The following is a 27659-nucleotide window of genomic DNA, read 5'->3' as shown; positions in this document are numbered from 1 at the left end:
TAGTATTATTATTTAGAATAACAAAAAGCCAGAAACAATTAAGCTATCTATCAATGGGTGAATAATCTGTGTATATCCATATATGGATGTGCTATGCAGCTATAAATAGAAGTGAATGAAACCTGTTTATGTGAAGTGATATCTTGTATTTATTATTAAGTGAAGAAAAAATTGGAAAACATTGGCAATAATACACAGTTCCCTCATGTAGGGTATTTTATGTGTTTATTTGCTTATGTATATTTATATTTGCCCATGATTTTTATAAAAGAAACAATAGAAACTAAAAAAGGTTGCCTCAAGGGTAAGATAAAAGACACAGGAATTTGAGCAAAGATTCCAATGAATATTCTTTTTAGTTTGATTTTAAAGCCCTGTAAGTGCTTTATTTAACTAAAAAGAAAATAGGGGGAAATAATTTTTAAAATTTGAAAATAACAAATTTTTTGAAGCATTTCAAGAAAATGATTACTTCACATGACTTTAAAACTTAGTATTTTATATGCACTTGCACTGGAATATACTCTCACAACAAAAGAATATGTTTCCCTTAGATCTTAAATTGGATTTATATTAATGGTATTGTTCATAATTAGTGTTTTGCCATTTTGAAATTATTATAGGTAATTTTTAGGATAAAACAAATTTACGTCATTGAGAACCAAGAGTTTGAGTACACAGCAGAAGAGAAATGAGTAAAAATCAGAATAGCAAAGCAAACTCCAATAATATTTCAATCAAATCCCAGCAAGTTATTTTGTGGATATGGACAAAGGATTCTAAAATTTATATGGAGAGATGAAAGACCCAGAATAGGCAACTCGGTATTGAAGAAGAACAAAAACGTTGGAAGGCTGACAATACCCTATTCAAAAATTCTTACTTGTTGATAGGAGTGCAAAATGGTACAGTCACTTTGGAAGATAGTTTATCAGTTTCTTACAAAACTAAGTATTCTTATCCTTTGATCCAGCCACTATGTCCCTTGTTATCTACCCAAATAATTGAAAACATATATCTACACAAAAACCTGTACATGGTGTTTATAGCAGGTTTTTGTTTATTCATAATTGACTTGAAAGCAACCAAGATGACTTTTGGTGGGTGAATGACAAATTGTGGTTCATCCAGACAACAAATATTATTTAGTGCTAAAAAGAAATATGAACTGTCAAGCCATGAAAATATATAAAGAATCATATACAAAGTGAAAGAAGCCAATCTGAAAAGGAAACATACTGTATGACTCGAACCACATGACACTTTAGAAAAGAAAAAATATGAAGACAGTGAAAACATAAGTGGTTGCCAGGGGTATGGGAGGAGGAGATGAAATAGATGGAACACAATGAATTTTTAAGGCAGTGAAACTAGTTAGTACAATACTACAATGATGGATACATGTATGTTTGTACCAACCAAGAGTGAACCCTATTATAAACTATGGACTTTGGATGATAATGGTGTTTCAATGTAGGTTCATGAATTATAAAATATGTACTATTCGAGTGCTGTATTTAAAAAATATATATATTTTTTTTAAGTTGTAGTTGGACATAATACATTTATTTTATGTGGTGCTAAGAATCGAGCCCAAGGCCTCACATGTGCTAGGCGAGCACTCTACCGCTAAGCCACAACCCCAGCCCTAGTGCTGGATGTTAATATTGAGGAAGATTGTGTATATGTAGCAACAAGGTGGTTTATAAGAATTCTCTGTATTTGCTGTTCTATTTTGCTGTAACCTAAAATTACTCTAAAAAATTTAAAATACTCATCTTGTTACATGAATACATTTATCAAACTCATCAAGTAGCTTACTTAATATTTGCAATTAATCATAAGTAAAATTTTCTTCAAATACCCCCTCCCCGCAAAAAAAGAAAACAAGGAAAAAAAACTTACACAAACATTGGACTCTTTTCTTCTTCTTCTTTTTGATGCAGAGTTGAACCCAAGGCTTTAGGTATACTAAGTACATACTCTACCACTTAACTATACTCCCAGCCCCAAACTCTTAATATTTGAATTGAGGAAAATCAGTATGAATTTATAATATGTTTTCCACTTTTTAAAAAGTGTATACCTCTTAAAAAGATCTTATTTGAAAAATGAAAAGATCTACCAATATTCAAGACAGATAAGACAAAATCATTTGGGATAATTTTTAATTGGATCTTTCAGATGAATGAATGCAGAAGCAAAAGAATTTTTTAACTTTTTTTTTAGTTGTAGATAGACAAAATACCTTTATTTTATTTGTTTTATTTTTATGTGGTGCCAGGGATCAAACCCAATGCCCCACACATGCTAAGCAAGCGCTCTACCACTGAGCCCCAACCCCAGCCACACAGCAAAAGCATTTTTAGAACAACAGAATATTAGCCCAGGCATAGTAGTACACACATGTAATCCTCACAACTCAGGAGGCTGAGGCTGAGGCAAAAGCATTGCAAATTCAAGGCCAGCCTCAGCAATTTAGCAAGGCCCTAAGCAACTTATCAAGGCCCTGTCTTAAAAGAAAAAAATTAAAAAGTGCTGGGAACTGCCAGGTGTGCTGAGGCAAGAGGATCACAAGTTTAAAGCCAGCGTCAGCAACAACAAGGCACTAAGCAACTCAGTGAGAACCCTGTCTCTAACAAAATACAAAAAAAAAAAAAAAAAAAAAGCGCTGGGAACACAGCTCAGTCGTAAAGTGCTCCTGGGTTCAATCCCCAGTAACAAAATAATAAAAATAAAGCACTATTCAAATGTGCTATAACCATCCTCATCCCTCAAGCAAACTGCAAGGTAGGCATTTTAATCTCTATTTTAAATACAAGAAAACTGAAGTTAGAGAATTTAGTGACTTATTCAGAGCCTTATTCAGAGCAAAGTTGGCAGTTACTGGAAAGATTTTGGAACCTTGAAATTGAAATGCAGTTTATAAACTAGATAGCCAATTCACAGATTAATCTTGGATTGTTTCTTTTTTCAGGCCTCCCCCTCGCTCAGGTTGAAGAAGATAGTGAAGAAGCTCGTTCTGCATCTTCTTTCTTTGCAGAAGTTTCACAATATACAAATGGGTGAGTAACGTTCCATTGTCTAGTCTACTTAGATAATGTTTTAATAATTCTATGTCTTTGTTCAGTTATTTGGCATATAACATTTTTTGGTATCAGGGATTGAATCTAGGGGTGGTTAACCCCTGAGCCACATCCCCAGTGAGTCAGTATCTTGCTAAGTTGCTTTGGACCTCACTAAGTTGCTGAGACTGGCCTTGAGCTTGCAATCTTACTGCCTCAGCTGAGATTACTAGTGTGTGCCAACACGCCCAGCTGGTACTATAACTTTTGAACCATTTTAATTCCAGTTTTTAAAAATCAGTTAAGAGCATTTAATAGGTGACTTTGCTAATAGGATAGGCTTATCCTGTGGGGGAATGGGGCTTATTTTGATGATTTTACCTTAAAGTTTACTTAAAGTTATAAAGTAGTACAGTAGTAGGTTGGAATATCAGCTACTTTTTTTTTCTTTTTTTAAGAGAGAGAGAATTTTTAATATTTATTTTTTAGTTTTCGGCGGACACAACATCTTTGTTTGTATGTGGTGCTGAGGATCGAACCCAGGCCGCAGGCATGCCAGGCGAGCGCGCTACCGCTTGAGCCACATCCTCAGCCCTCAGCTACTTTTTTATTTCTGAGACAGAAAGAAGTTCATATCTTTACCCTCATTCTGGGAATGTAGATAAAAGATGACAGAATTGTAACTAATAGCAGAATTTAGAATTTTAAGTAAATACAGAAAATAGAAAGCAGGGTGTCCTTTCACAGTGAGCTATATAGCTGATGTGATTATCAGTAAATATATTTCCTATATTTTGGCATTTATATTTCAATATGCATATAACATACAATTATAAATAATATACAATTATATAATGTATAATTCCAAAATTATGTACCTCTAACCTCTATATAGAGGTGAAAACAAAAAAATATAATTGGCATGCTTGTTAAATTTCATCTTCTGCCAGGTTCTCCTCTTTTGTTTTTATCTTCTTCACCAGTCTTCTTCTCTCCCCCCCTCCTGTTTTTTAAGCTAATAGACTTTGTTTTTTAGAGGCCTTTTAAGTTTACAGAAAAACTGAGCAGAAAGTATATAAAGTGTTCCTATTTATTCCCTCCCACCCCCCTCATCTTTCATTATTGTGATATATTTGTTAAAATTAATGAACCAATGTTAATACATTTTTATTAACAAAAGTTCATAGTTTACATTAAACTCACTCTGCTGTACCATTACAGTATAATATAGAATGGTTTCATTGCCTATAAATCATTTGTCAATTGTAATACAGAAGCCAGAAAAATATTATTTCTTTAGTGAAACTAGTTGCTTCAATTAGTTATTGAGAAACTTTTTTCTCCATATTTCATTACAAGAATTTTTTATCTCAGAAATTTTTTATCGGCTTTGGCAGCTTTTATATTGAATAGATAACTGTTGTGAGAGTCAAGATTTTTGAGGTGGATTTTCTTATTGTTTATCTCCACCTAGGTAATTTTTGTTTTATTGTTTATCTCCACCTAGGAAAGAAGAGAGCAGCTCTATGCTTTAAAAATCTACATGGTAAAGATACAAGAGTTGGGTTTTCTTTAGGAAATGTAAACACTGAAGCTATTAACTTGCTAAGTGTTTTATTTTAAATGTTTAAAAATTAAGTGGGTAATAAACTATTAAAACTATTTAAATGTTTGTATTTTTAACAAGGGATATGTTTAAAATTTGTAGGTTTGTTCTAATAAGTATTCTCTCCTATTATGGAATTATTGTCTCTAGATGCATTGGGTGTGATATTCCTGGCTGGTATTTGTGGGTCTCGTTGAAGAATGGAATCACCCCATACCTTCGTTGTGCTGCATTGTTTTTCCACTATTTACTAGGGGTAACTCCACCTGAAGAACTGCTTACCAGTAAGTAGAAGAATGAAATCACAAAGTAGAAAATGAGGCTATTTTTGTTCTTATATTCAAGCTCAAGAATACAAGGTTACAGTTGTGGTGCACACCTATAATCCCAGCAACTCTGGAGGCTGAGGCATGAGGATCGAGAGTTCAAGCCAGCTTCAGTATATTAGCGAGGCACTTAGCAACTCAGGGAGACCCTGTCTTTAAATAAATATAAGAAAAGGCTGGGGACATGGTTCAGTTGTTAAGTGCACCCTGGGTTCAATCCCCTGTACCAAAAAAAAAAAAAGAATACAAGGTTAGAATAGGCAAAACCATTTTCCCACGCCCTACATCTTCAATCTGTATTCACTCTTATCTGATATAGGTTAAAATTGAAGCCAAATTTTAATCTGCATTGTAGATAACACTCATAATCTTACAGAACCTACTTCTGGTTTCTATTAATGTATAGTTTATGGGCTTGAGTTTATAAAATACCTGCATGCAGAATATAACTGATAGGATATATAGGAAATTAGAGACATTGGTGTCTTCAGGGAAGAGAACTATTTGGCTAGGTTGAAGGAAGACTTTATTATATATTGTTATTTGAATTTTGAACATATGACTGTATTTTAAATGCTGCTGGGCAACGCATGCTAGAACCAACCAAAATCACATATATTTAAGCAACAAGGTCATTTCTTTCTTATTTACTTGTCTCTATATCAAGACCAAAATAGAGGTTTCCTTATGGCTTTGTATGGTTCAAAAAAAAAAAAACCAGAACTTTTACATGATTTTGAAAGAGTCACCAAAATTGTTCTGAAATTCTTCTTTTTTTCCTTTGAGAATATATTAACCATGTCATGTTTACTAGATATCAACATTCTTTGTCTTGGATTCAGTTCACTAAGGAATCTCTTTTAAGATCAAGGTTTATCATGATTTAATATAAAATAGAATGCCACTTTCCAAAGTAATTACCAATACAAATCTATTGCTTGCATACATGCAAAAGTCATGTATTTATTTAATAGGTGCAATAGAAAATAAAGTTCTTTCTTTTATTGGGAGGTTGCCAGACAAACAAACAAACATAAATATGTATAATATAATGTCTAATGGTGATAGTGCAAAGAAAAATAAAACAAAAATAGAGAGTTCTGGGGCCAGAGTGGAAAGTCTTTATGATAGATGGTCATGGAAGGCTTCTCTCTGAGGAGAAATTGAACAAGCTACACAGATGGGTTTGAGCTGGACAAGTAATTGAAAAGTATTCTTAAGCAGAAGAAAAAATAAATACAAGGGCTTTTCTTAGCATAGAGAACAGAAAGTCATGGTATGGCTGAAAATGAATAGAGAGAAAGAAGGTAGCTATTTAATAAGCTGCTAGGTGCATGCACATCACCTAGGATCTTATGCCACAATAAGGACTTCATATTTTATATTAAGTGTGGTGGTTAGGCATTGGCACTATCTGATCAGAAGAGTGAATCAATTAGATTTATGTTGTAAAATGAAAACTCTGCTTGCCACCCACAGTTTTATAAAGTATAAAATGTACTCTATTTAGAATATAGAAATGAGCATAAACAACAAGGAAACTATTAACAGTTTGACCAGGTAAGAATAATGTACTTACTATATGTATGTTTTATTCCCTTGCAGATTCTGGAGAAGGAGAATACACTGCACTATGTAGCTATCTATCTTTACCCACAAATTTGTTCCTGCTTTTCCAGGAATATTGGGATACTATACAGCCCTTGCTCCAGAGGTACTATGGGGGTAAAATGTCATTGTTGGGTTCCTGTCCAATTTGAAAATTTTAAATTAAAGTTATTTGCTAAGCTTTCAGGTTGATTAGCATTGATTGAATTAGATTCCTGATTTACACACTTAAGGAGTTGTGTATAAGACCAGCATCTATGGACGGATAAAATTTCTGCTTGCTCCACCATGGCTATCATCCATTCATTTTACTTATTTTGTCCACTTATGTCTCATTCAAGTTTTAAAATATTGAAGGGAGGCGCTGCTTCATATATAAAATTCACAAGAATCAAAAGAACCCAAATTGGGACTATATCCAAAACAGTAGCACATCTCATGTAGGAACACGTATCTCAGGAAGTTATGTGAGGAGAGAAGGAAAGTCTCTCTTTCAGGAAACTTTCTACTTCATTATTTACTTGATCTCCTGTTCTCAACTTCTTAACCTCCACTCTCCTTACTGTATTTTTGTATCATTTTCCATCATTTTTATAATCAGTTCTCACTGTTACTCTTATTTTATTTCCCTAACGATTTTCTTCAGTCTCCTCACTTTCCTTTTTCTTTCTCCCTTTTCTTTAACCAGTATCTTCCTTCATGCCTAGGTCAGGATTTCTATGAATGTCAGCCTCTGTCTCCTGTCACTTTTCTTGCATGTTAGATTCTATGTATTAGGTTCTTTTCTTTTCTTCCTCATTTCTCATGAGGTATTCTGATCTCTGATGTGATGAAAATTATTTTAACAAATTAGTGTCATGCTTTGTGTTGAGTGTAAGGACAGTAGATTGCACTAATTTTATTTAAGTTCATGGAGTAGGTAAGTTTTAGACTTGCTAGTTTAATCAAGTATTAAAATTTTGAACTCTGAAACAGAAAGTTCTTGCTTTTTATGCCATTCCAGGACCTGCTTGCCTCATTCTTCTCTGCTTTGTAATGTAGGAGAATGACACCTGTAGGTCATGTTTCCCAGTCTCTCTTATTAGCTGGCTTTTGCCTGGATTTATCCAGGGGGAGACACAGGATATTGGAGGCCAGGAAGAAAAGAAAAGGAAGGTCATTTGATAGATATTTAGGCTACCTGTCTGCCTTGTTGGGGCATCTGTGGTAGTGGTACAATTCTTCTCTGGCTCCAGTTCCCACCAAACAAACCTATTGTGATTCTAGTACCCACTGGTGACCCAAGTCCCTGGCCTCCAATATTACCACTGTTCCCTTTTGTTCCTCCAACCTGGGTTGAGGAATGATCTTAGGTTGCCCTGCTTTTTTGTTTTAAAATTGCCTACTCAACCCTTCCATCTTTTTTCTTTTCTTTTCAGCATTGCTGGGGATTAAACCCAGGACTTGTGCATGTTTTGGAAGCACTGTACCATTGAGTTGTATCCCCAACCCAAAATGTAAATCCTTAGGAAAGTCTGGAGATTGAACCTAGGGCCTCGTGTAGTAGGTATTGAGCTACATCCCCAGTCCCTACCACTTTTATTACCACTTTATATTGAATTCCCTCTTTTTTAAATGCTTAGAGTAGTTTTTGTTTTTCTAGTTAGACCTTAATTGATAAAACTTTTTAAAAAGGATTTAATAATAGAGTGGGCAAATAAATGGGAGGAAAAAATGAAGAAGAAAAGGAACAATTTGTAAGACAAACTTAGGAGAAACATGGAAAGGGACAAAGAGAGATAATGGCTCATTGATGAATATTGCACTGAACCTGTGGTAATCCATTCTTTTTTTTCCCCTCTTGGCTCCACATAGGTGGTGTGCAGATTCTGTCTTACAGAGCTGTTTGAAGCAGAAAAGCACTGTGGTCAGGTTGGTTTTACTACTTCAGCCTTTTCACTCGATCCACATTATGTTTTCCAAAGTGTAATGGTAATTTATTTCTTGAGCATGCTTCTTCGTCTACTTTTTTTTTTTTTTTTTAAGAGTAGGATTTTATTCAAGTGAGAAGAGTCAGAGCTCCCACAGGGCAAAAAGGGACCCAACAGGGGTTGCCCTAATCTGCCTTCTTTCATTCTTGCTCACTACATTATTTCCTGTGTATCTCCTTAAGTCTTGGCCAGAAATCAGATTCTTCCTATGATTGTTTTTTCTTAGGGTAGTGACTCTTTCCCTCTTAAATCATCAGTCTTCCAGCACCTATTGAGAGAATCATCCTTAAGCTAGTACATATTAAAAAGAAGAAGTGGCATCTTGGAACTACTGGTATATTAAAATCATAGTGTAGTGGTTCTACTTCTTTTTCTTTGAGAATAAAGATAAAAATAAAACTATCTCCCCCGCTTTCCTGTCTATATGGTTAAAAAACTAATATCTTCAACCCTCCTATCACCTCTGTCAAAATCTATTTCTTCCTCAAGTACCAAATCAAATGCCATCTTCTTCATAAAACCTAATATGTGCTCACATATACCCTATAACACCCTAAATCACTAAAAAGTAAACAAGGGTGAGAACTATATGTTTGTCTTCTTTGTATTTCTTCCAGGATCAATCTAACAGATAGTGTCTACTTTTATTTGAATTGAATCACTAGAAAAAACAGAGGAATTGATCCCCAGCTCTAAGTACCAGCACTAGTACCATTTTTCTATGGAAAACAGAGATTATGAGACAATGTACATTTGCCTCTTGTTTCTTATCTCCTCTCACTCCTGAACTCCTTTCAACTCCAGTGTAAATGTACATATGCCTCTTTCCCTTTGTAACCCAGCTTTAGTGAGTTATGATAATAGATCTAGCTCCTGTGTCTAGGTCCAGCAGTATTTAAATCTCACTAAGAAAAGAAAGATCTCAGAATAGAGAAAAACAAAGATTTGTAAGATGAGTACATATTTTTGGACTGGTGATATCACACAATTTTTTTTTTATTTCAAGTCATTTTGTGCCTTTTAGATATATTTCCCCATCATGGTAGTAAAATATTCTGGGAGATTTAAAAAGAGTTAAAACATACATATAGCCATTGGTCATGAGTAATTTATAATCTAGTTATGTACATAAAACTTGAGACACTATAACAAATTTAAATATATATATATGTATATGTGGTATATGCATACACACACATATTCAATCCTCATTTGGTTAGGATTTATAACCAGATGTGTCTAATTTCAATAACTGTGTTCTTAACTACTACTTTATGTTCCCTTACTAGACAGGCTAAAACAATTTAGTCTTAGGAAATAGTGGAACTTGAGTTTAGAAACGAAGCCAGCTGATGAAAGACTTGGAATTCTAGATTAAGAAGTTTGAATTTAATCAACTCAACAGTTGGATTTCAAGTTTGGATCCTTTTATTATTTTAAAGATATTCTTATTTTTATCACCTTGGCCAACTTTTTTTTTTAATATTTATTTTTTAGTTGTAGGTGGACACAATATATCTTTATTTCATTTTCATGTGATGCTGAGGATCGAACCCAGTGCCTTAGGCATGCTAGGCGAGCACTCTACCACTGAGCCACAACCCCAGCCCCACCTTTGTCAACTTTCTTTTTTTTGGTAGTTGGACAGAATGCCTTTATTTTTTTATTTTTATGTGGTGTTAAGGATTGAACCCAGTGCCTCACACATGCTAGACAAGTGCTGTGACACTGAGCTACAGCCCCAGCCCTCATCTTTTTAATGTTTTTTTAGTTGTAATGGACAATAATACCTTTATTTTATTTATTTATTTTTATGTGGTACTGAGGATTAAACCCACTGCTTTACATATGCTAGCCACTGTAAGTGCCCTACCACTGAACCACAACCCCAGTACACCTTGGTCAACTTTTTTTTTTTTTTAAAGAGAGAGTGAGAGAGAGAGGGGAAGAGAGAGAGAGAGAATATTTTTAATATTTATTTTTCAGTTTTCGGCGGACACAACATCTTTGTTTGTATGTGGTGCTGAGGATCGAACCCGGGCCACACGCATGCCAGGCTAGCGCGGTATCGCTTGAGCCACATCCCCAGCCCATTGGTCAACTTTTTATCTGAGCTTATTTACTCATAAATAAAATTGCCTTTTAAATTACATTTCTAGGTATCCTAGAAAAAGAAACAGTTTGATAGAGCTTCCTGATGACTACAGCTGTCTCCTAAATCAAGCTTCTCATTTCAGGTGAGAGAGGGAGTATGTGTGAGTGTGGTGTGTCTGTGTGCACACATGCACATTTGCGTGTGTGTGTGTGTGTGTGTGTGTGTGTATTTTAAATATTTTCCTAAGTTTGCAATTGGTCTATACTACCACCAACAAACTTAACTTTTTTCAAATTGACCACTGAGTTTCCTCCATAAAAGTGATTGTCATTTTTTTAAATTGATATGAAATCCAAATAACATAATTATGATAAAGTATACAATTTAGTGGCTTCTAGTATATTCACAGTGTTGTACAACTCTCACCTCTGTCTAGTTTCAAAGCTTTTTCATCACTCCAAACACTTCCCATTCCCCTGTCTTCTATTCCCTGGGTAACCAGTGATCTACTTTATGTCTTTCTCAATTTTCCTGCTGTGGATATATTATATAAAAGGAATTTTAAAGTGGTTCTAGCTGCTGCTTCTGCTTCTTCCTCTTCTTCTCCTTCTCTTTCCCTCTCTCTCTCACATTAATTTTATTGAAATAAGCATGTACACATTTTTTTTCCAATGACAAAATCCTGGGAAATTACATTTGAATATTTTTAGTATAAGAAAATATTTCAAATTTTATCATCTAGAGAAACAAACAACAACAACAAAAAAAGTAAAATCCCAAACTAGAAAATCATAGAAAACAAAATTTGGCCTCTCATTGTGAATTTTATGTAGAAGAAAGCAAGTCTAACTTTTTTCTTTTTTTTTTTTTTTTTAATTTGTATGTGGTGCTGAACAATGAACCCAGTGCCTCATACATGCTAGGCAAGTGTGCTACTGCTGAGCTACAGCACCAGCCCCTAACTAACTTTTTTTATTCAGCATTTTTTGTGGCTTATCCAAGTTGTAGCATGTATCAGTAGTTTATTCCTTTTTTCGCTCTGTAATATCCCATCATAGTATATATCCTGGTTTATTTATTTCTTCATCCATTGATAAGCATTCATATTATATTTATGATGGTATTATTTCCCCCTTTCGACATTCATACAGTGTTTTTGTGAACACTCATGTACACGTTTCTGTATGGATACATGCTTTATTTCTTTGGTGTATATACCTGGGAGTGGAATTTGCTAAGTCATATGGTTCTGTATTGAACTTTTTCAGGCACAGTCAAACTGTTTTCCACAGAGGCTGTACCATTTTACATTCTCGCCAGCAATGTATGAGACCTCATTTCTTCACGTGCTTTTGTTTGTCCCTCTATGAACTACCAGTTAAATTTAAACTTATAATTCCATTTTCCATAGGACAAGGTTTCTTTGGCATACCCTGACACAAACAAGTCACACCAGAAAAATAAGCCTCCATCTCCATAACTCCCTGTCACGACGCTGGGGGTAGAGAATGGTAGCTGCTACATAAAATACCAAAATATACCACTCCCCTGGTTGCTGCAAATATTCAGCTAGCCTTGAGTCCCAAAAGAGTTGCTTCAGATAGTTCTTCCTAGTTCAGTAGGCGGTTTATCAGAGGGACCAATATCTGGAGCTGCCTATCCCACCATATTTCGTAACTCTTCAAAATTTTTTTGTTAAGTTGTAAGAACCCTTTTTAAAAATAAAATCTTATGGGGGCTGGGGTTGTGGCTCAGCGGTAGAGTGCTCGTCTAGCACGTGCAAGGTGCTAAGTTCGATCCTCAGCACTACATAAGAATAAATAAAGGCATTGTGTCCAACTGTAACTAAAAAAATATTTAAAAAATAAATAAAATCTTATGGAAACCCATCATAACAGCAAAACAGATAATAGTATTATGACTCAGGGACAAGCCTGCTTGGATCTTGGAGAAAAAAAAAAAATCCCCTTCATCTTCTTTTGGAACCATGCCAGTGTCCCTTAAAACCTCTAAAGCAGTGGTTCTCAAATTTTGTTTTTTTCTTCTCTCCTTTCATTGATCGTTTCAAGTGAAAAAAGAACAGGGTGATAACAAAGATTGGTGAGAAGTAAAACAAAGTATACTCATTAGTAACATCATGTATGAATTACCTATTAGTTATTTTATAAGAGAAATGATATTATTATATAAAGTTAGACATAATTTTTATAGTTTTAAGATGTTTTATTATTTTACACTTTACTTGCAGTGATATTTTTAAAAATTTTTTTTAGTTGTAGATGGACACAGTACCTTTATTTTATTTTATTGATTTATTTTTTTGTGATGCGGGGGATCAAACCCAGTGCCTCACGCATGCTGGGCAAGCGCTCTACCACTGAGCAACAGCCTGGGCCCAAGCCACAGCCCTGGCCCGCAGTTATATTATTTAAATAACAAAATCAATGATCACCAATGAAATGTCAGTCACTGAATAGAGACTTGTATTCATATCTGCTTTAACTGTTGGAATATTTCATATTTGAATCACAGTGCATATATTTTTAAAATAATAAGCCAAAACTTCTCTAGATATAATTATGTATCCTTCTATCACATACCAAATTGATAATGATGACATAAAATTAGTAGTAATTTGTTGTTAAATGGCAAGATTCTCAGCAGCCTGAAAAATCAAAGTCTGTTCAAGTCTTACTGATGATGTACTAATATTGATTGCTGTATGGTATGAAATTAGCAGGGGTTAACTGTCCCAGTGGGGACTTGAGTATCCCATACTCCAGCCTCTGTTACCATAGAATTGGTCTTATTAACTCCCTTGCTAGTCAGCCAACTAAAGGAATAGTTGAGCCACTTTATTCTCATCCTTCAAAAAATTAGCTAGATAATTTCAAAGATTGCATACAGCTCTAAATCCAGTGGTTCTCTTATTTTTTCCCCATATTTTATTGGTGCAATATAGTTGTACATATGATGGGATTTGTTGTTACTTATTTGTAATACATGCAATATAGTAATATAATTTGACTAATACCATTCCCCAGTGATTATCCTATTCTTAGGGTTGCATTGCTACTACAGAAGCCAAGTCAAAAGATACTATCTTTTTTAAAAAATATTTATTTTTTAATTGTAGTTGGACTCAATATCTATTTTTATGTGGTGCTGATGATTGAACCCAGGGCCTCGCACATGCTAGGCGAACGCTCTACTGCTGAGCCACAACCTTAGCCCAAAAGATACTATCTTCCAAATGTTAAAGGATATCAGATTGTTTCCTCTTAGGGGGAATCTTAGAAGAGTGTTAAGTCTTTAATCATAGTGAAGATGTTCCTGAATGATGTTGCCACTTAACTGTTATCACCAGTTCCTGTTAAAACCAAACCCCATCTAGTGCTGGAGGAATGCTGCTTAGTTAATATCCTTTACACATCCTTCCCCTGCCTTACCTTTTCATCTATAGGATGGCTGGTAACTAAGACTCAGCCATCCTGCTTTACAGGTGAAATAAGATTTGAGCTTTATCTAAAAAGAGTTTTAATTATATTTTGGGATACTTCACCCCCGCCCAAAGAAGTTAAAACACCCCCCTCAACTTTAGGAGACAGAAATGGATTGCCTATGCACAGAGTTCCACTGGGTTCGATCCCCCACACCACAAAAAAATAGAGTTCCTCTATTCCTGTGTAGACATGGTAGTTTTCTTATCTTGCTTGAGAAAGTTGGAATAAGAAAAGAAACTGTCAATACCCTTGGAGATTCTTTTTTTTTTTTTTTTTTTTTTTAATGTGGTGCTGAGGATCAAACCCAGGTCCCTTCATGTACCAGGCAGGTGCTCTACCACAACCACAACCTCAGCCCCCACATTGGAGATTGTTTTGATGCCATTTATTCTACTCTAGGTGAATGTCTCCTTTAGTTGTATTTATTTATTTTTTTACTATCTAAATTAAGGATTCTTGATATATGTTTCCATTGTGTCCATATATCGCAGAGAGAAAGTATGGGAAACTCTATTATCTCAAAGATAGCCATTTTTCCTCTTTTTGGAACATTATAGTAAGGCTCCTGCATACCACCAGGTAAAATGGTCAAGTTTCAAAGTACTACTTGGTTCATGTAAGTCATGTAAGTCAATTGTCACTTTTTCCTTCTTAAGAGTTGCTATGCTTACTGAGTTGGAAGGAGTACATCAACTCAATCATTTCAATCCTGAAGGTGCAATATTTCAAAGAGGAAAGTCTTTGGATCCTTACTATAAAACGTCATTTTTTTAAACTATTACACACAAGATCATATTCCTTCAACATTGGGGACCCAACATAGGGCAGGTAGGTGACTATTAAATGAATACCAGATTCTATAAATGAGTCTTCACATCAAGGCATATTTAGTCCTAGATATTATGTGAATTATTAGGATACTATATATTTAATAATAGATTTTCTTACTGTGGACTAATCAGAAGGTTTGTTTTTTGGTGCTAGGGTAAAGCCCAGGCCTGACATGTGCATACACTGAGCTACATCCTTAACCAAATCAAAGTGGTTTTTTTGTTGTTGTTGTTGTTTTTAATTATTTTTTAGTTATAGTTGGATGCAATATTGTTAGTTAATTTATTTTTATATGGTGCTGAGGATCGAACCCAGGGCCTCACCCATGCTAGACGAGTACTCTACTGCTAAGCCACAACCCCAGCCCCCAAATCAAAAATTTTTTAAGTTCCCTTAGTGGGGAGCTATTAAAAAGGAATCACCCAATTAAATAGTCCCTTGTGTTTTAAGATCTTTCCTTGCTGGAAAGGAGCGAGTATGAAAACATGTTTCATTGCTAACTCTAGATATATGGTGCTTTTTTGTTTAGTTTTTCTGCCACTTTAATTGTTACCTTTCCTTTTCAGGTGTCCACGATCTGCAGATGATGAACGAAAGCATCCTGTCCTCTGTCTTTTCTGTGGGGCCATATTATGTTCTCAGAACATTTGTTGCCAAGAAATCGTAAATGGCGAAGAGGTTGGAGCTTGCATATTTCATGCACTTCACTGTGGAGCAGGAGTCTGCATTTTCCTAAAGTGAGTAATGCATGATCTGGAAGTTTGATAAGGAGCTTAGGGAATGTGGATCCAATATAGAGGTCATTACATGTATAGTATGATAATAATGAACAACTGATCAGAAGTTAGAGCATACCAGCAGCTGGGGAGGATGAGGCAGGAGAATTGGGAGTTCAGAACTAGCTCAGCAAATTAGCAAGGCTAAGAACTTAGTGAGATCCCATCTCTAAATAAAACATACAAAAGGTCTGGGGTTGTGACTCAGTGCAATATTCAGGTATAATGAAAAAACTTGGAGTCCTGAAACTTACATTTAAAAAGTAAACGTAGGGCTGGGGATGTGGCTCAAGCTATAGCGCGCTGGCCTGGCATGCGTGCGGCCCTGGTTTGATCCTCAGCACCACATACAAACGAAGATGTTGTGTCCGCCGAAAACTACAAAATAAATATTAAAATTCTCTCTCTCTCTCTCTCTCTCTCTCTCTCTCTCTCTCTCTTTTTAAAAAAAAAAGTAAATGTAAATTGTTACTTTAGGTTGTTCTCTGAATGTTTTCATTTTTCTTCACTTCTGGTATCAACCTACCATTTCCCCTAGTTTTTCAGCAAAAGGTCGAGAGTTGAACAGTAATAATATTTATTTATGAGTGTAGATTGTCTCAGAGAAATGAAGTTTAAAGTTGATATGTGTTTTTTCTTTCCATTCTCCCCATGTAATGCAGCTTCTCTTTACATAGGCCTAAATGTCTTACTAACTGTGGAAATGTATTATTATTGCTCAAAGGCAGCTTTTGAACTAAGGGGATAGCCTGCATAAAAGCCAAACCCAAATATCTGCCTTTTTCTAGGGAACCCACAAGAGAAAACCACCATCATTTCAACTGTTTATTTTATAATTTTTTTCTGTAGTACTTTTTTATTCTATAAGTCTACCTGACAGTGGTTCTTTATGTAATCTGCACTGTTGGAGGTTGGCTCTAACCAGAAGTGTCTTTACACTTCCCTAGTTGACATTATGTTGACAACCTTCAGTTGTCAGATTAGAAGATGTGGTTCTGTTCTGTTAAGTTCTTTCCACCCCCACTCCCCAGGTTGTGAGTTAGGAAACAGTACAGGAACAGCCCCAGCTGCCATTTTTCAAGGTATCTGTGGCTCAAGTAGGACAGCCTCCTTTCTTCAGTATATCCAGCTAGTATTGCTTGTCCCATTTCCCACAGATCCTTTCCTGTTGCTTCAAGAAAAAATAAACAAAAAAATGATGTTTGTTCTCTTTTATTTAGACAAAACACAACTTAGTCTATATTCAACTGTGTTTATATTGTCTTAATTCTGAATTCCTTACAGATACCCGCTATGTCTTTACTCTGGATTAACTTTGATGCAGTGCCTAACATTTGTACGTATGAACTTAACAATATTTCCTGTTGGTTGTTTTATGTTTCAGAATCAGAGAATGCAGAGTGGTCCTGGTTGAAGGAAAAGCCAGAGGGTGTGCCTATCCAGCCCCTTACTTGGATGAATATGGAGAAACAGACCCTGGGCTGAAGTAAGAATTTTTCTTTAATAGGAAGGCTTCAATCAATTCTCTTGTACAATTTTTAAAAATCTTTAATCACATTACTGCATGTAGATAAAAGCTAATGCTAAGAATCAAGAAATATTTTTATTGCTACAAATTTAAAATATTAAACGTGATGCCATCCTAAAGTAGCACATAATTTTACATAACTTTGTGCTTTCCACATTTGAAGGTAACACTTTCCAAAGTTATTAAAGATACCATTCGAATGTTGCATGTTCTATTTTCTTTAACTGATCTGTCTTCCTAATTACTTAGAAGGTATGGCCTTGGTATGTAAAAGAAATAAATCTGTAGTGTCCAGTGAGGGAATCTGGTTTAGAGTGGATATTCATTATTTCCATTTTGGATTAGGTATTACTCAGTGTTACAAACTTCGGGACTCTAGTATTGAAAGGTATTTTATTTGACTGTTTCCTAAGCCAGGCATGGCAGTATGCTCCTTTTGTCCCAGCTACTCAGGAGACTGGGATAGTAGGCTCAATTGAGCCCAGGAATTTGAGGTCAACCTAAGCAACATAGGAAGACCCTCACCTCAGAATATATATATATATATAACAAATATATATATATACATATATAACAAATATATGTATATATATATATATATATTTGTTAAGCACCAAGGTGCTTTGTATCATAAGGATAATTGTAACAAAATATTTCTGAGTAGAAGAATATAACTTGAGGACTTTGTGTTTGCCTTAGACCTAACCTGTGCTTTGCAAGGATCATAAATTGAAGCTGAATAAGCTGTTATAGGTCAGAAAGCCATTAGAGCTCCGTTCAGGCTAATTGACAGGAAATAACTTCAAGTTGTAAATCTTACTGGCAACCTAAATGAGGTCTTATTATGTCCGAGTTATCCTTGACTTATTATCCTTGACTTATTTCCTGAATAATCAAGGAGTAAATGTCTGTTTTGTTAACAAAGTGCTATTACCAAGTTCTTAGCTCAACAGTAAAGTGATATCTCTTTTTAAGCCTTCTCCTGGTGATGCCTCTCATCTCCAGGAACATTTAGGTTGTTCTCTAAATGTTTTCATTTTTCTTCACTTCTGGTATCAACCTAGCATTTCCCCTAGTATAGTACATACTAATTAGACAATAAAGATGTTACTATAATTTGGTTCAAACTTATGTGTTTTTTTTGTTGTTGTTGTTGTTCTTGTTTTTGTTTGTTGTTTTCCCCTGAAGGAGGGGCAACCCTCTTCATTTATCTCGTGAACGATACAGGAAGCTCCATTTGGTCTGGCAACAACACTGCATTATAGAAGAGATTGCTAGGAGCCAGGAAACTAATCAGATGTTATTTGGATTCAACTGGCAATTACTGTGAGCTCCAACTCTGCCTCAAGACAATCACAAATAACAACAGTAATTAAGACTAATTTAAAATTATGGAGATCTTTCTGAGGGCTGGGGAAGTATTAGAGGGTCTTTTGTTCCATGTCCAGATTCACATATATCATTAAGAAATTTCTTAATAGTGTATTGCTTTCAATTAGCAAATACACTTTTTAAGGGAAAAAAGGACATCGACTAATAATCTGTTTTATGTTCTGGAACACTAAAGAAATGCTTGTTCACCCCAAGTGTCTGATTCTGCTAATATTTCCAGGAAACTCATTTCCTTTGTCCTATTTCATATCATTTAATCCACCTGGTAAATGAAGTCACATCAACAGTTGTGGACATTTTTATATGTTGGTTATCTCTTCTGCAGTTTTGTATTTGGTGTTTTCCCAAGTAGTTCAGGTAGCATTGGATCACTGACACGATTCTAATAATATATAATGTTCTTCTTGAAACTAAAGAGGGGATGCAGAAAACTTGCAGTGTTTTTCCTTTGAGAAAGATTTCAAAAAATTAAACTTTACTATTTTCCTTTCGAGGAAATATCTTTAATGTGCCACCAGCTGCTTTAGCCAGAAATCAATCTAAATCTTATTTTGGACAGAGTGCAAGTTCTGCCAGTATGGAAAGTATCATTCCCTTTGTAGACCTAAAAAGAGTTATTTAGGATAACATATTTGTTATTCATTCCTGATGGTACAGAGCCTGAAATCCTCACCTCTGACTACAAATAGCTTTGTTGAGTTTAAGTTATGCTTTACATTTTCCAAAGTCAAGTTTCTACAGTGAGATCTCTTATCTCTTAATTGGCACCATCATATTTCAGAAACCTGTTATAGTTCTGATATAAACTATTTGTAGAATGAGGAGAAGAAAATTTCCCCCAATGAATGAAGCATAAAAACTGTAAATTACAACAATCCGATTTAAGCCAATTCTGCTATCTTTTGTGTCTTTGTAAAAGAAGATTGTTTATTTGGTATCTCTGCACAACCTTTTCGTAAACTCTGTTTTTTTAACTACTATAAACAAACAAGCCATGTGATCAGTGGTCTGTGTCCTGTTTTGCTGTGGTTGAGCCATTTTGTTTATAAATAATAGCGCTCTCCCAAATTTGTGCATAGACTTTTTGGTTTTTGGCTTTAACTTTTTATATCAAGAAATTGTGATATAAAACAGCAGACATAAATATAAATTGAATCTTTCCATTTTAGCTTCTGTTGTCTCTGATAATGTTATCAGTTTGAATGATGCATTCAATGCATCTTATATTGCCCGTGATTACTGCTGTCATGTATGTGTATAAATGTTTTCCTACCTTCTTTGCTCAGCAAAGGCAAGCGAGTAAAGATATATTTGCTAAGTGATCAGTGGTGCACATTTGGGGCTAGATTTTTTGGTATTTTTACACAAAGAAAAGTGAATTTTGCAGTAAGGGATTGGCATGAGCTGGCTTCAGAATTACAATCATGATTTTCTACTTGGATAATTACAATTTGGAAGGTATCAGGAAATAGGTGCCTCTCTAGTGAATAATTCATAACAATTAACAGGTGATGATCCAAGAATTCAGTACTCAGTTTATCACATTTGCCAGTATGATTAAATTATTTGGTCATTTCTTCAGTTTCTTATATAATTTTGTCGGATTGATTATTTGGCTGGAAAATCTGAGCTAAAATAAACACAGAAAATGCTGACTTCTGCCGTGATTGGCTTCCGTTTAGCAAGGATAAACTAACTTTATTTCTGGTCTTTTTATACTCACTTCATAAATACTAGAGTTAAGCTATCAAGCTGCCAGAGGGACTGTCTGGCACTGGCCAGCCAGCCTTTACTGCCAAAGATCCCATTTCATATTGAGTTCTGTTGATGAGATTGAGATCTCTGCACTGTAGATGAATTTATGTCTCAGTGCTGCCCCCGGCCCATGGGATTTTTAGTGATATTCAAATGTCCTAGTAGTTTGCCTTCATCATTGCAAACAATTTAATTATGCTTATGAAGTTTACTTACAAGCAAGCAACAAAGTCACTTTATTTTCTTTAGTGTAGTACGTGAAGGAATTGGTTCAACAGAATGGCTTCAAAACTGTGTTTTTCTAATGTTTGGTGAGGGGTTGGAAGAAGTTTAATGATTCAGTGAAGAAAAACATATATCTGTATAATTAATTTATTATGTTGGTGTATGGGCTGTGAGTTCACCTTTTAGTGGTCATTTGTCATTTCGTAACGACTATGCATTTTGGTTCACTGTGATGTTCTATATTTAGTGACTGCAACATGTTTATACCACTGATTCAAATTCCATCCATGATGAAGTTATACAAATAATACATATATTGATATCTTTTATTGCAAAAATGTAAATTTAAAACTTGTATAATGTTCTTGTGCTTTTTGAAATAAAATATATGTGTATATTTAAAAGGAAAAAAGGGACTTCTCATGTTTGGGGATTTGGGATTGAAGTATAAAAATCTATACCTAAAAGGAAGCTCGCAATAAAATTTTCTTTGTCAGCCCAGGAAATTTTCATAAAAGGAAATTTTTAGTGTAAATGGATCTCAAAAATTTTTGATCATATACTGCATCATAAATAACTTAGCACTCATATCAAATATATGTATTTAGGTATATGCATATGTTTTATATTATTTTTTAATGCTATACAAATACCCTAAATACACTTTTTATTTGTATTTGTTGTTTTTAGATATACATGACAGTAAAGTGTATTTGACATATTATACATACATTTTAACACAGCACAAAAACAGGTCAAAGATCACCAGTCAGATTTAAGTCAACCAAGATATATCAAGTTCTTATAGTTAAAACACAAAGAAAAGATTCTCGGCTATGGAGAACTAAATAAACACATAAGGGTGTCCCACGTTACCTGACAGCAAACTCCTTTACAAAAACCTTAGAGACAACAGAAAGTGGCATGAAATTTTTCACAGTAGTGAAGGATGAAAACTGCCAACCAAGAATACCTGGCAAAACTTACTTAAGAAATGAAGGGGAAATAAAGATATTTCCAAATGCAAAGAGAAACATATCTCCACCAGAACTGTTCTACAAAAAAATGCTAAAAGGTATTCTTCAAATAGAAAGATGTTAGGGATGGCAGCATAGCTCAGGGTAGAGTGCTTGCTTAGCCTGCACAAGGCCCTGGGTTCAATCCCCAGTACTGCCAAAAGAGAAGAAGTTAATAACAAGCAAACAACTTACTCTGGAGTAACCAATGAGAACCAAAACAGCATACTGAAAAGCCTATGAACAAATGCAGTACTAAAAGGGAAATTTGTAGTAGTCAACATCTGAGTCAAAAAAGCAGAAAAATCTCAAGGAACTCAAGCAGCATCTCAAAGAACTAGAAAAACAAGAGCAAACCAAACCCAAAATTAGTAGAAGCAAGTAAATAATAAAGATCAGGCCAGAAGCAAATGAAATAAAATTTTTAAAAAATCAATGACCCACTTGAATCAAATGTATGAAATATGATATGTCAAGAGCTTTATAATGTTTTGAACAACCAATAAAAATTTTAAAAAATCAATGAACTGGGCTGGGGTTGTGGCTCAGCGGTAGAGTGCTTGATCCTCAACACCACATAAAAATAAAAAAATATAAAGATATTGTGCCCACCTAAAACTAAAAAATATATATATAAATATTTTTTTTTAAATCAATGAATAAAGATCTAGTTCTTTGAAAAGATAAACAAAATTGATAAACCCTTAGCTAGATTAAGATAGAGATGAAAAGGGAGGCTCTATAATACACATCATTAGAGATTATTTTAAACAACTACAGGCCAACATATTTGATAAACTAGAAGAAATGGGCAAATTTCTGTACATGTAAAATCAAGATTGAACTCTGAAAAAAATAGAGAGCCTGAACAAACCATAACAAGTAACAAAATTAAATCAATAATAAAAAAGCTTCCGTCAAAGAAAAGCCCAGAATTTGAGCACAAAGGGCATATACCTGTCAGCCTAGTGACTCAGGAGGCTAACTAAGGCTGAAGGATAATAAGTTCAAGCCCAGCCTCAGCAATTTAACAAGAAAATGTCTCAAAAGTTAAAAAAATAAAAGGACTGGGAGATGTAACTCAGTGGTAAAGTGCCCCTAACTTCAATCCCCATCTCTACAAACTAAGAAGAGGGTGGGGGAAAAGGAAAGGGGAGGCAAAGAAAAATAGAAAGGAAACATCTAGGATCAGATGGCTTCCTGTTGAGTTCTACTAATAACAATTTTTAAGTTATTCCAAAACGTTGGAGAGGAGGGAATTCTTCCAAACTCATTCTACAAGGCCAGCACTACTACCCTGATAACAAAACCAAACAAGGATGAAAATGCAACAACAACAAAAAAAGGCCAATATCCTGAATGAACACTCATGCAAAAATCCTCAACAAAATACTAGATGGAATCCAACAACACTTTAAAAAGCTTACCCCAGGCCCATCAAGGTGGTACAACACGTAGTTCAATAAATATGATAGAACACGTTAACCAAATGAAGGTCAAAAATATATGATCATCTGCAGAATAGATGCAGAAAAGGTATTTGATAAAGTTCAACATCCATTCACAATAAAAACTCTTTAACAAATATGGTATAGAAGGAACATAACTCAACATAATGAAAGTCATATGTAATAAGCCAACATCTAGCATAATTCTGAAAGCTTTTTCTCAAAGAATAAGACAAGGATACCAACTTTTCACCTCTTTCATTCAACATCATACAAGAAGTTCTAGCCAGAGCAATCAGGCAAGGAAAAAGAAATAAAAGTATCCAAATTGGAAAAGAAAAAGCAGAATTGTCACTGTTTGAAAAAAAAAAAAAAAAAAGTGACCTTATAGAAAACCTCAAATACCACCAAAACAAAACTCTTCAAACTAAGAAATGAAATTAGAAAAGCTGAAGGATACAAAAGTCAACATACGAAAATTGATGTTTTTTTTCCAGGGGGAGGGAAGAAAGCAGGGAAAGGGGAAACACTGGGGAATGATACTGACCAAATTATATTATATTGTGTGTATGTGCAAACAAGTAACAACAAATCCCAGCATTACATACAACTATATTCCACAAAAAGAATATGGAAAGGGACTGGGGCTGTAGCTCAGTGGTAGAGCACTTGCCTTGCATGCGTGAGGCACTAGGTTCAATCCTCAGCACCACATAAAAATAAATAAAATAAATATTATATATATAGATAGATAGATAGTGTCCATCTACAACTAAAAGAAATTTTTTAAAGAATATGGAAAAATCAATAGCTATTTTTATACACCAATAGTTAATTTTCTGAACTAGAAGTCAAGAAAGTCCCATTTACAATAACTACAAAATATAAAACACTCAGGGATAAATTTACAATATCTCTATTATGAGAACTAAAAAATGAAGAAAATGAAACACCAAAAAATGTAAAGGTGCCATGGATTGGAAAAATCAATATTGTTAAAATGTCCATACTATACCCATAACAATCTGTAGATTAAATGTAATACCTATCAAAATATCAATGACTGAACAAGAGTAGATTACAACAACCTATGTAAAGCAGAAATCTATTTGAATAAAAAATATATATACAAAGAAAAAGAAATACCAGTGACTGATTACCAGATAGGATGTACAATTTACAGCAATGTATGAGTGTGCCTTCCCCCCACATTCTAACATTTATTTTCTGTATTTTTTTTTAATTTTAATATTTACTTTTTAGTTTTCGGCGTACACAACATGTTTGTTTGTATGTGGTGCTGAGGATCGAACCCGGGCCGCACGCATGCCAGGCGAGTGCGCTACTACTTGAGCCACATCCCCAGCCCTATTTTCTGTATTCTTGATAACTGCCATTCTAACTGGTGTGAGATGAAGAGTAGTTTTGATTTGCATTTCTCTAATTACTAGAGACGTTAAACATTTTTTCATATATTTTGTTGAGAGCCACAGCCGAAGGGGCTCCAGCAAACTTTCAGACTACCAGCTGATGATTGGCTCACAGCAGCCCCAGCAACATCTAGCAACATCTAGCTGATTGGCTCCTCTGCGGTGATGCTCATTGGGCTGTTTCCCTGCCCTTTCAGACCACGGAGCTGCTCATTGGGGGACTTTTTTGGCTCCGCCCATGCGACCCAGCCAATCGGCCTCAAGAGCAGGAGGATTGTGGGAGGAGGAGGTTGTTGGGGTGCGTGGCTTGTGGGAAGCTGGTGGTGGCAGTTGGGCTCTGAGGGTTTTTTCCTGAGGAGCTGTTTTGTTTATCCTGTGTGGTTCTAAAAATAAAGTTAGTTTCTTTTGACAAGTGGCTCCTGAATTCTGCCCAGCCAGACTGCGGCATTTGGTGGCTCGCACGGGGAGCGGCTGAGGGTAAGTAAACCGCTCGCCCCTGAGGGCAGGGTGAGAGGATGGGTAGCCATTTTAAGATTCCTCTTTTGTTTTGCTTCATTTTTGTTTTAAGTTGCCTGTCCCTGGAGATGACTGAGACGGAAGAAAAACCGCTCACTTCTGAGGAAAAACTATTTACGTCTGAGGAACAGATAGGGAGAAAGGATGGATGCACATGTAAGGAGGATAGAAAGGCTATAATGAATTTTTGTTGTTCCATTTTTATTTCATTCTGTCTCGGTTTTGTTTGGTGTTATCTTGTTGGGTTGTATTATAGTAGAAATACGGGATCAGAAATTAGTAAAAAACAAACTGAAAGAGTGTTAAGTAAATTGTTAGAGGAAGAAGGCATCTCAGTAAAATCAAGAACAGTCAGGGCATACGTTGATACAATGCAAAAATGTAGCCCATGGCTTTTTAAGGAGGAGTTGTTAAATATATCACAATGGAACCATCATGGTGAAGATTTAAAAAAAATAGAAAAGAACAGCCCAGGAACTCTGCCAGCTGGCACATTGGCATTGTGGGCGTTGGTATCTGGTTTTCTTAGTCCAAAGCCTTCAATTCAGACAAAGGTAGAGGAAGGAGAAGACATATTGATTCAAGTAAATGAGGAGGTCTCTCATGTTAGTCAGAAAGAGGAAAAGATTCAAGTAAAAGAGAAGGTCTTTCGAGCTAATCAGACAGAGAAAGAAAGTTTAGAGCAGAAAAAGCCATCAGGGGGAAAGTTACAAAAGGAGACTGCTACTAAAACCTTTCTATCACCAGAGGGCTTAAGTGTCCAACCAACAGCACCACCTCTACAGGAGACTGCTACTAACACCTTTCTATCACCAGAGGACGTAAGTGTCCAACTGACAAGGCCACCTCCATATGCTGAGAGGCCCCCAACCCCCGCAGTTGATAGTTCGGATCCTGAGACAGGATCTCAAGTATTAACATGCCCTGTATTTGAGGTAGGAGGGCAGCGAATTTACCATGCTTTAAATTTCAAAACAGTGAAGCAGCTAAAAGAGGCTGTAACAACCTATGGTCCTCAAGCACCCTTCACTGTAAGCTTGGTCGAATCCTTTACCAACTTGAACATGACGCCAGCAGATTGGGCTAATATGTGTAAAGCTGTGCTAAATGGAGGACAATACCTGTTATGGAAGGTTGCCAATGAGGAATTTTGCAAGGAGACGGCTAGGCGAAATGCAGCAGCTGGTTATCCTCAGAGAAATCTAGATATGTTGTTAGGAAAGGGACCTTATGAGGATCAGCAGCAACAAATTACATATGATCCTGGTGTATATTTACAAATTGCTGTAGATGCAGTTAAGGCATGGAAGACTTTACAAGGACATGGAGGTTTACAAGGTCAATTATCTAAGATAATACAAGAAACTAATGAATCTTATGCTGAATTTGTAGATAGGCTTATTCAAACAGCTACCAGAGTTTTTGGGAATACAGAACAAGCAATGCCATTAATAAAACAACTGGCTTATGACCAAGCGAATCGTTGGTGCAGAGATATCATTAGACCATGGAAACATGAAGATTTAAATACATATATTAAATTATGTAGAGACATTAATGAACAAGAACAAGTCATGGCAGCTGCTGTAAAACAGGCTTTAGATGCCAGAGACATTAATGAACAAGGGCAAATTGTGGCAGCTGCAGTAAAACAGGCTTTAGATTCCAGGCCAAGAACATGCTACAATTGTGAACAAACAGGACATTTTAAAAGGAATTGCCCCATAGGAGGAGGGTTTAACAAAACTATGTATCAAAGGAGTAGAATACCGGGTATTTGCCCACGATGCCGTAGAGGGAGACATTGGGCTAATGAATGCCGTTCTCAAACCACCATAGAGGGTACTCCATTATCAAAAAACGAACAAGGACCAAGTGTTTATCCACGATATCGTGGAGAAGGGCATTGGGCTCCATTGCCAAAAAATGGACAGGGGGGCCCAATGCTCCGGGGCCCAAAACCACAAATATACTGAGCACTGGAGGAACCCAGCAACCCCATCAGGGTAGTGCCCAGGACACATTGTCCATCAGATCCCTCATCAGACAAACCAGAGGGAGCGCAGGGTTGGACATCTGCGCCTCCACCAGATCAGTACTAACTCCAGAGATGGGAGTTCAAATCATTCCCACAGGGGTGAAAGGACCTCTTCCCAAAGGAACAGTAGGCTTATTATTGGGACGCAGCTCTTCTACTCTAAAAGGACTTATGATAAGTCCTGGGGTAATTGATCCCGATTATGAAGGTGAAATAAAAATTATAGCCAGTTCTCCAAATGGTATATCAGTAATTTCACCAGGAGATAGAATAGCACAGTTACTAATAATACCAAGCCTACATGATAAATTTTCCAGTCGTGCTATAGAAAGAGGTTCCAAGGGATTAGGCTCCACAGGTGTAGATTGGGCTATGCTGTCTTTAAATTTAGATTCTCGCCCCATGCTAAAACTAAATATTCAAGGACATGAATTTAATGGGCTACTGGATACAGGTGCAGACCTTAGCATCATCTCTCGTCAAGAATGGCCAAAACATTGGCCATTACAACAAGCCACTCAAACGCTTCGA

The 27659-nt window shown here is 35.6% G+C and overlaps 1 protein-coding gene across 3 annotated transcripts in view; it reads left to right on the top strand.

Annotated features, from left to right (window-relative positions):
• The window catches only part of Ubr1 (ubiquitin protein ligase E3 component n-recognin 1), a 152052-nt gene extending 131049 nt beyond the window's left edge, over positions 1–21003 (top strand). For all 3 annotated transcript variants that reach the window (XM_076850653.2, XM_076850652.2, XM_076850654.2), the window contains 8 exons: positions 2978–3065; positions 4822–4955; positions 6603–6711; positions 8460–8516; positions 10735–10812; positions 15571–15741; positions 17165–17266; positions 18497–21003. In XM_076850653.2, the coding sequence (XP_076706768.1) occupies positions 2978–3065; positions 4822–4955; positions 6603–6711; positions 8460–8516; positions 10735–10812; positions 15571–15741; positions 17165–17266; positions 18497–18638 (881 nt within the window). In that variant the 3' untranslated portion in view covers positions 18639–21003. The remainder of the gene's footprint in view (positions 1–2977; positions 3066–4821; positions 4956–6602; positions 6712–8459; positions 8517–10734; positions 10813–15570; positions 15742–17164; positions 17267–18496) is intronic.
• Positions 21004–27659: the final 6656 nt, after the last annotated feature.

Source organism: Callospermophilus lateralis, chromosome 3, assembly GCF_048772815.1.
Source record: "Callospermophilus lateralis isolate mCalLat2 chromosome 3, mCalLat2.hap1, whole genome shotgun sequence".
In the NCBI taxonomy this organism is placed as follows: Eukaryota; Metazoa; Chordata; class Mammalia; order Rodentia; family Sciuridae; genus Callospermophilus; species Callospermophilus lateralis.
The sequence above is the reverse complement of the archived record's forward strand: the minus strand, read 5'-3'. Positions and strand labels throughout refer to the sequence as shown.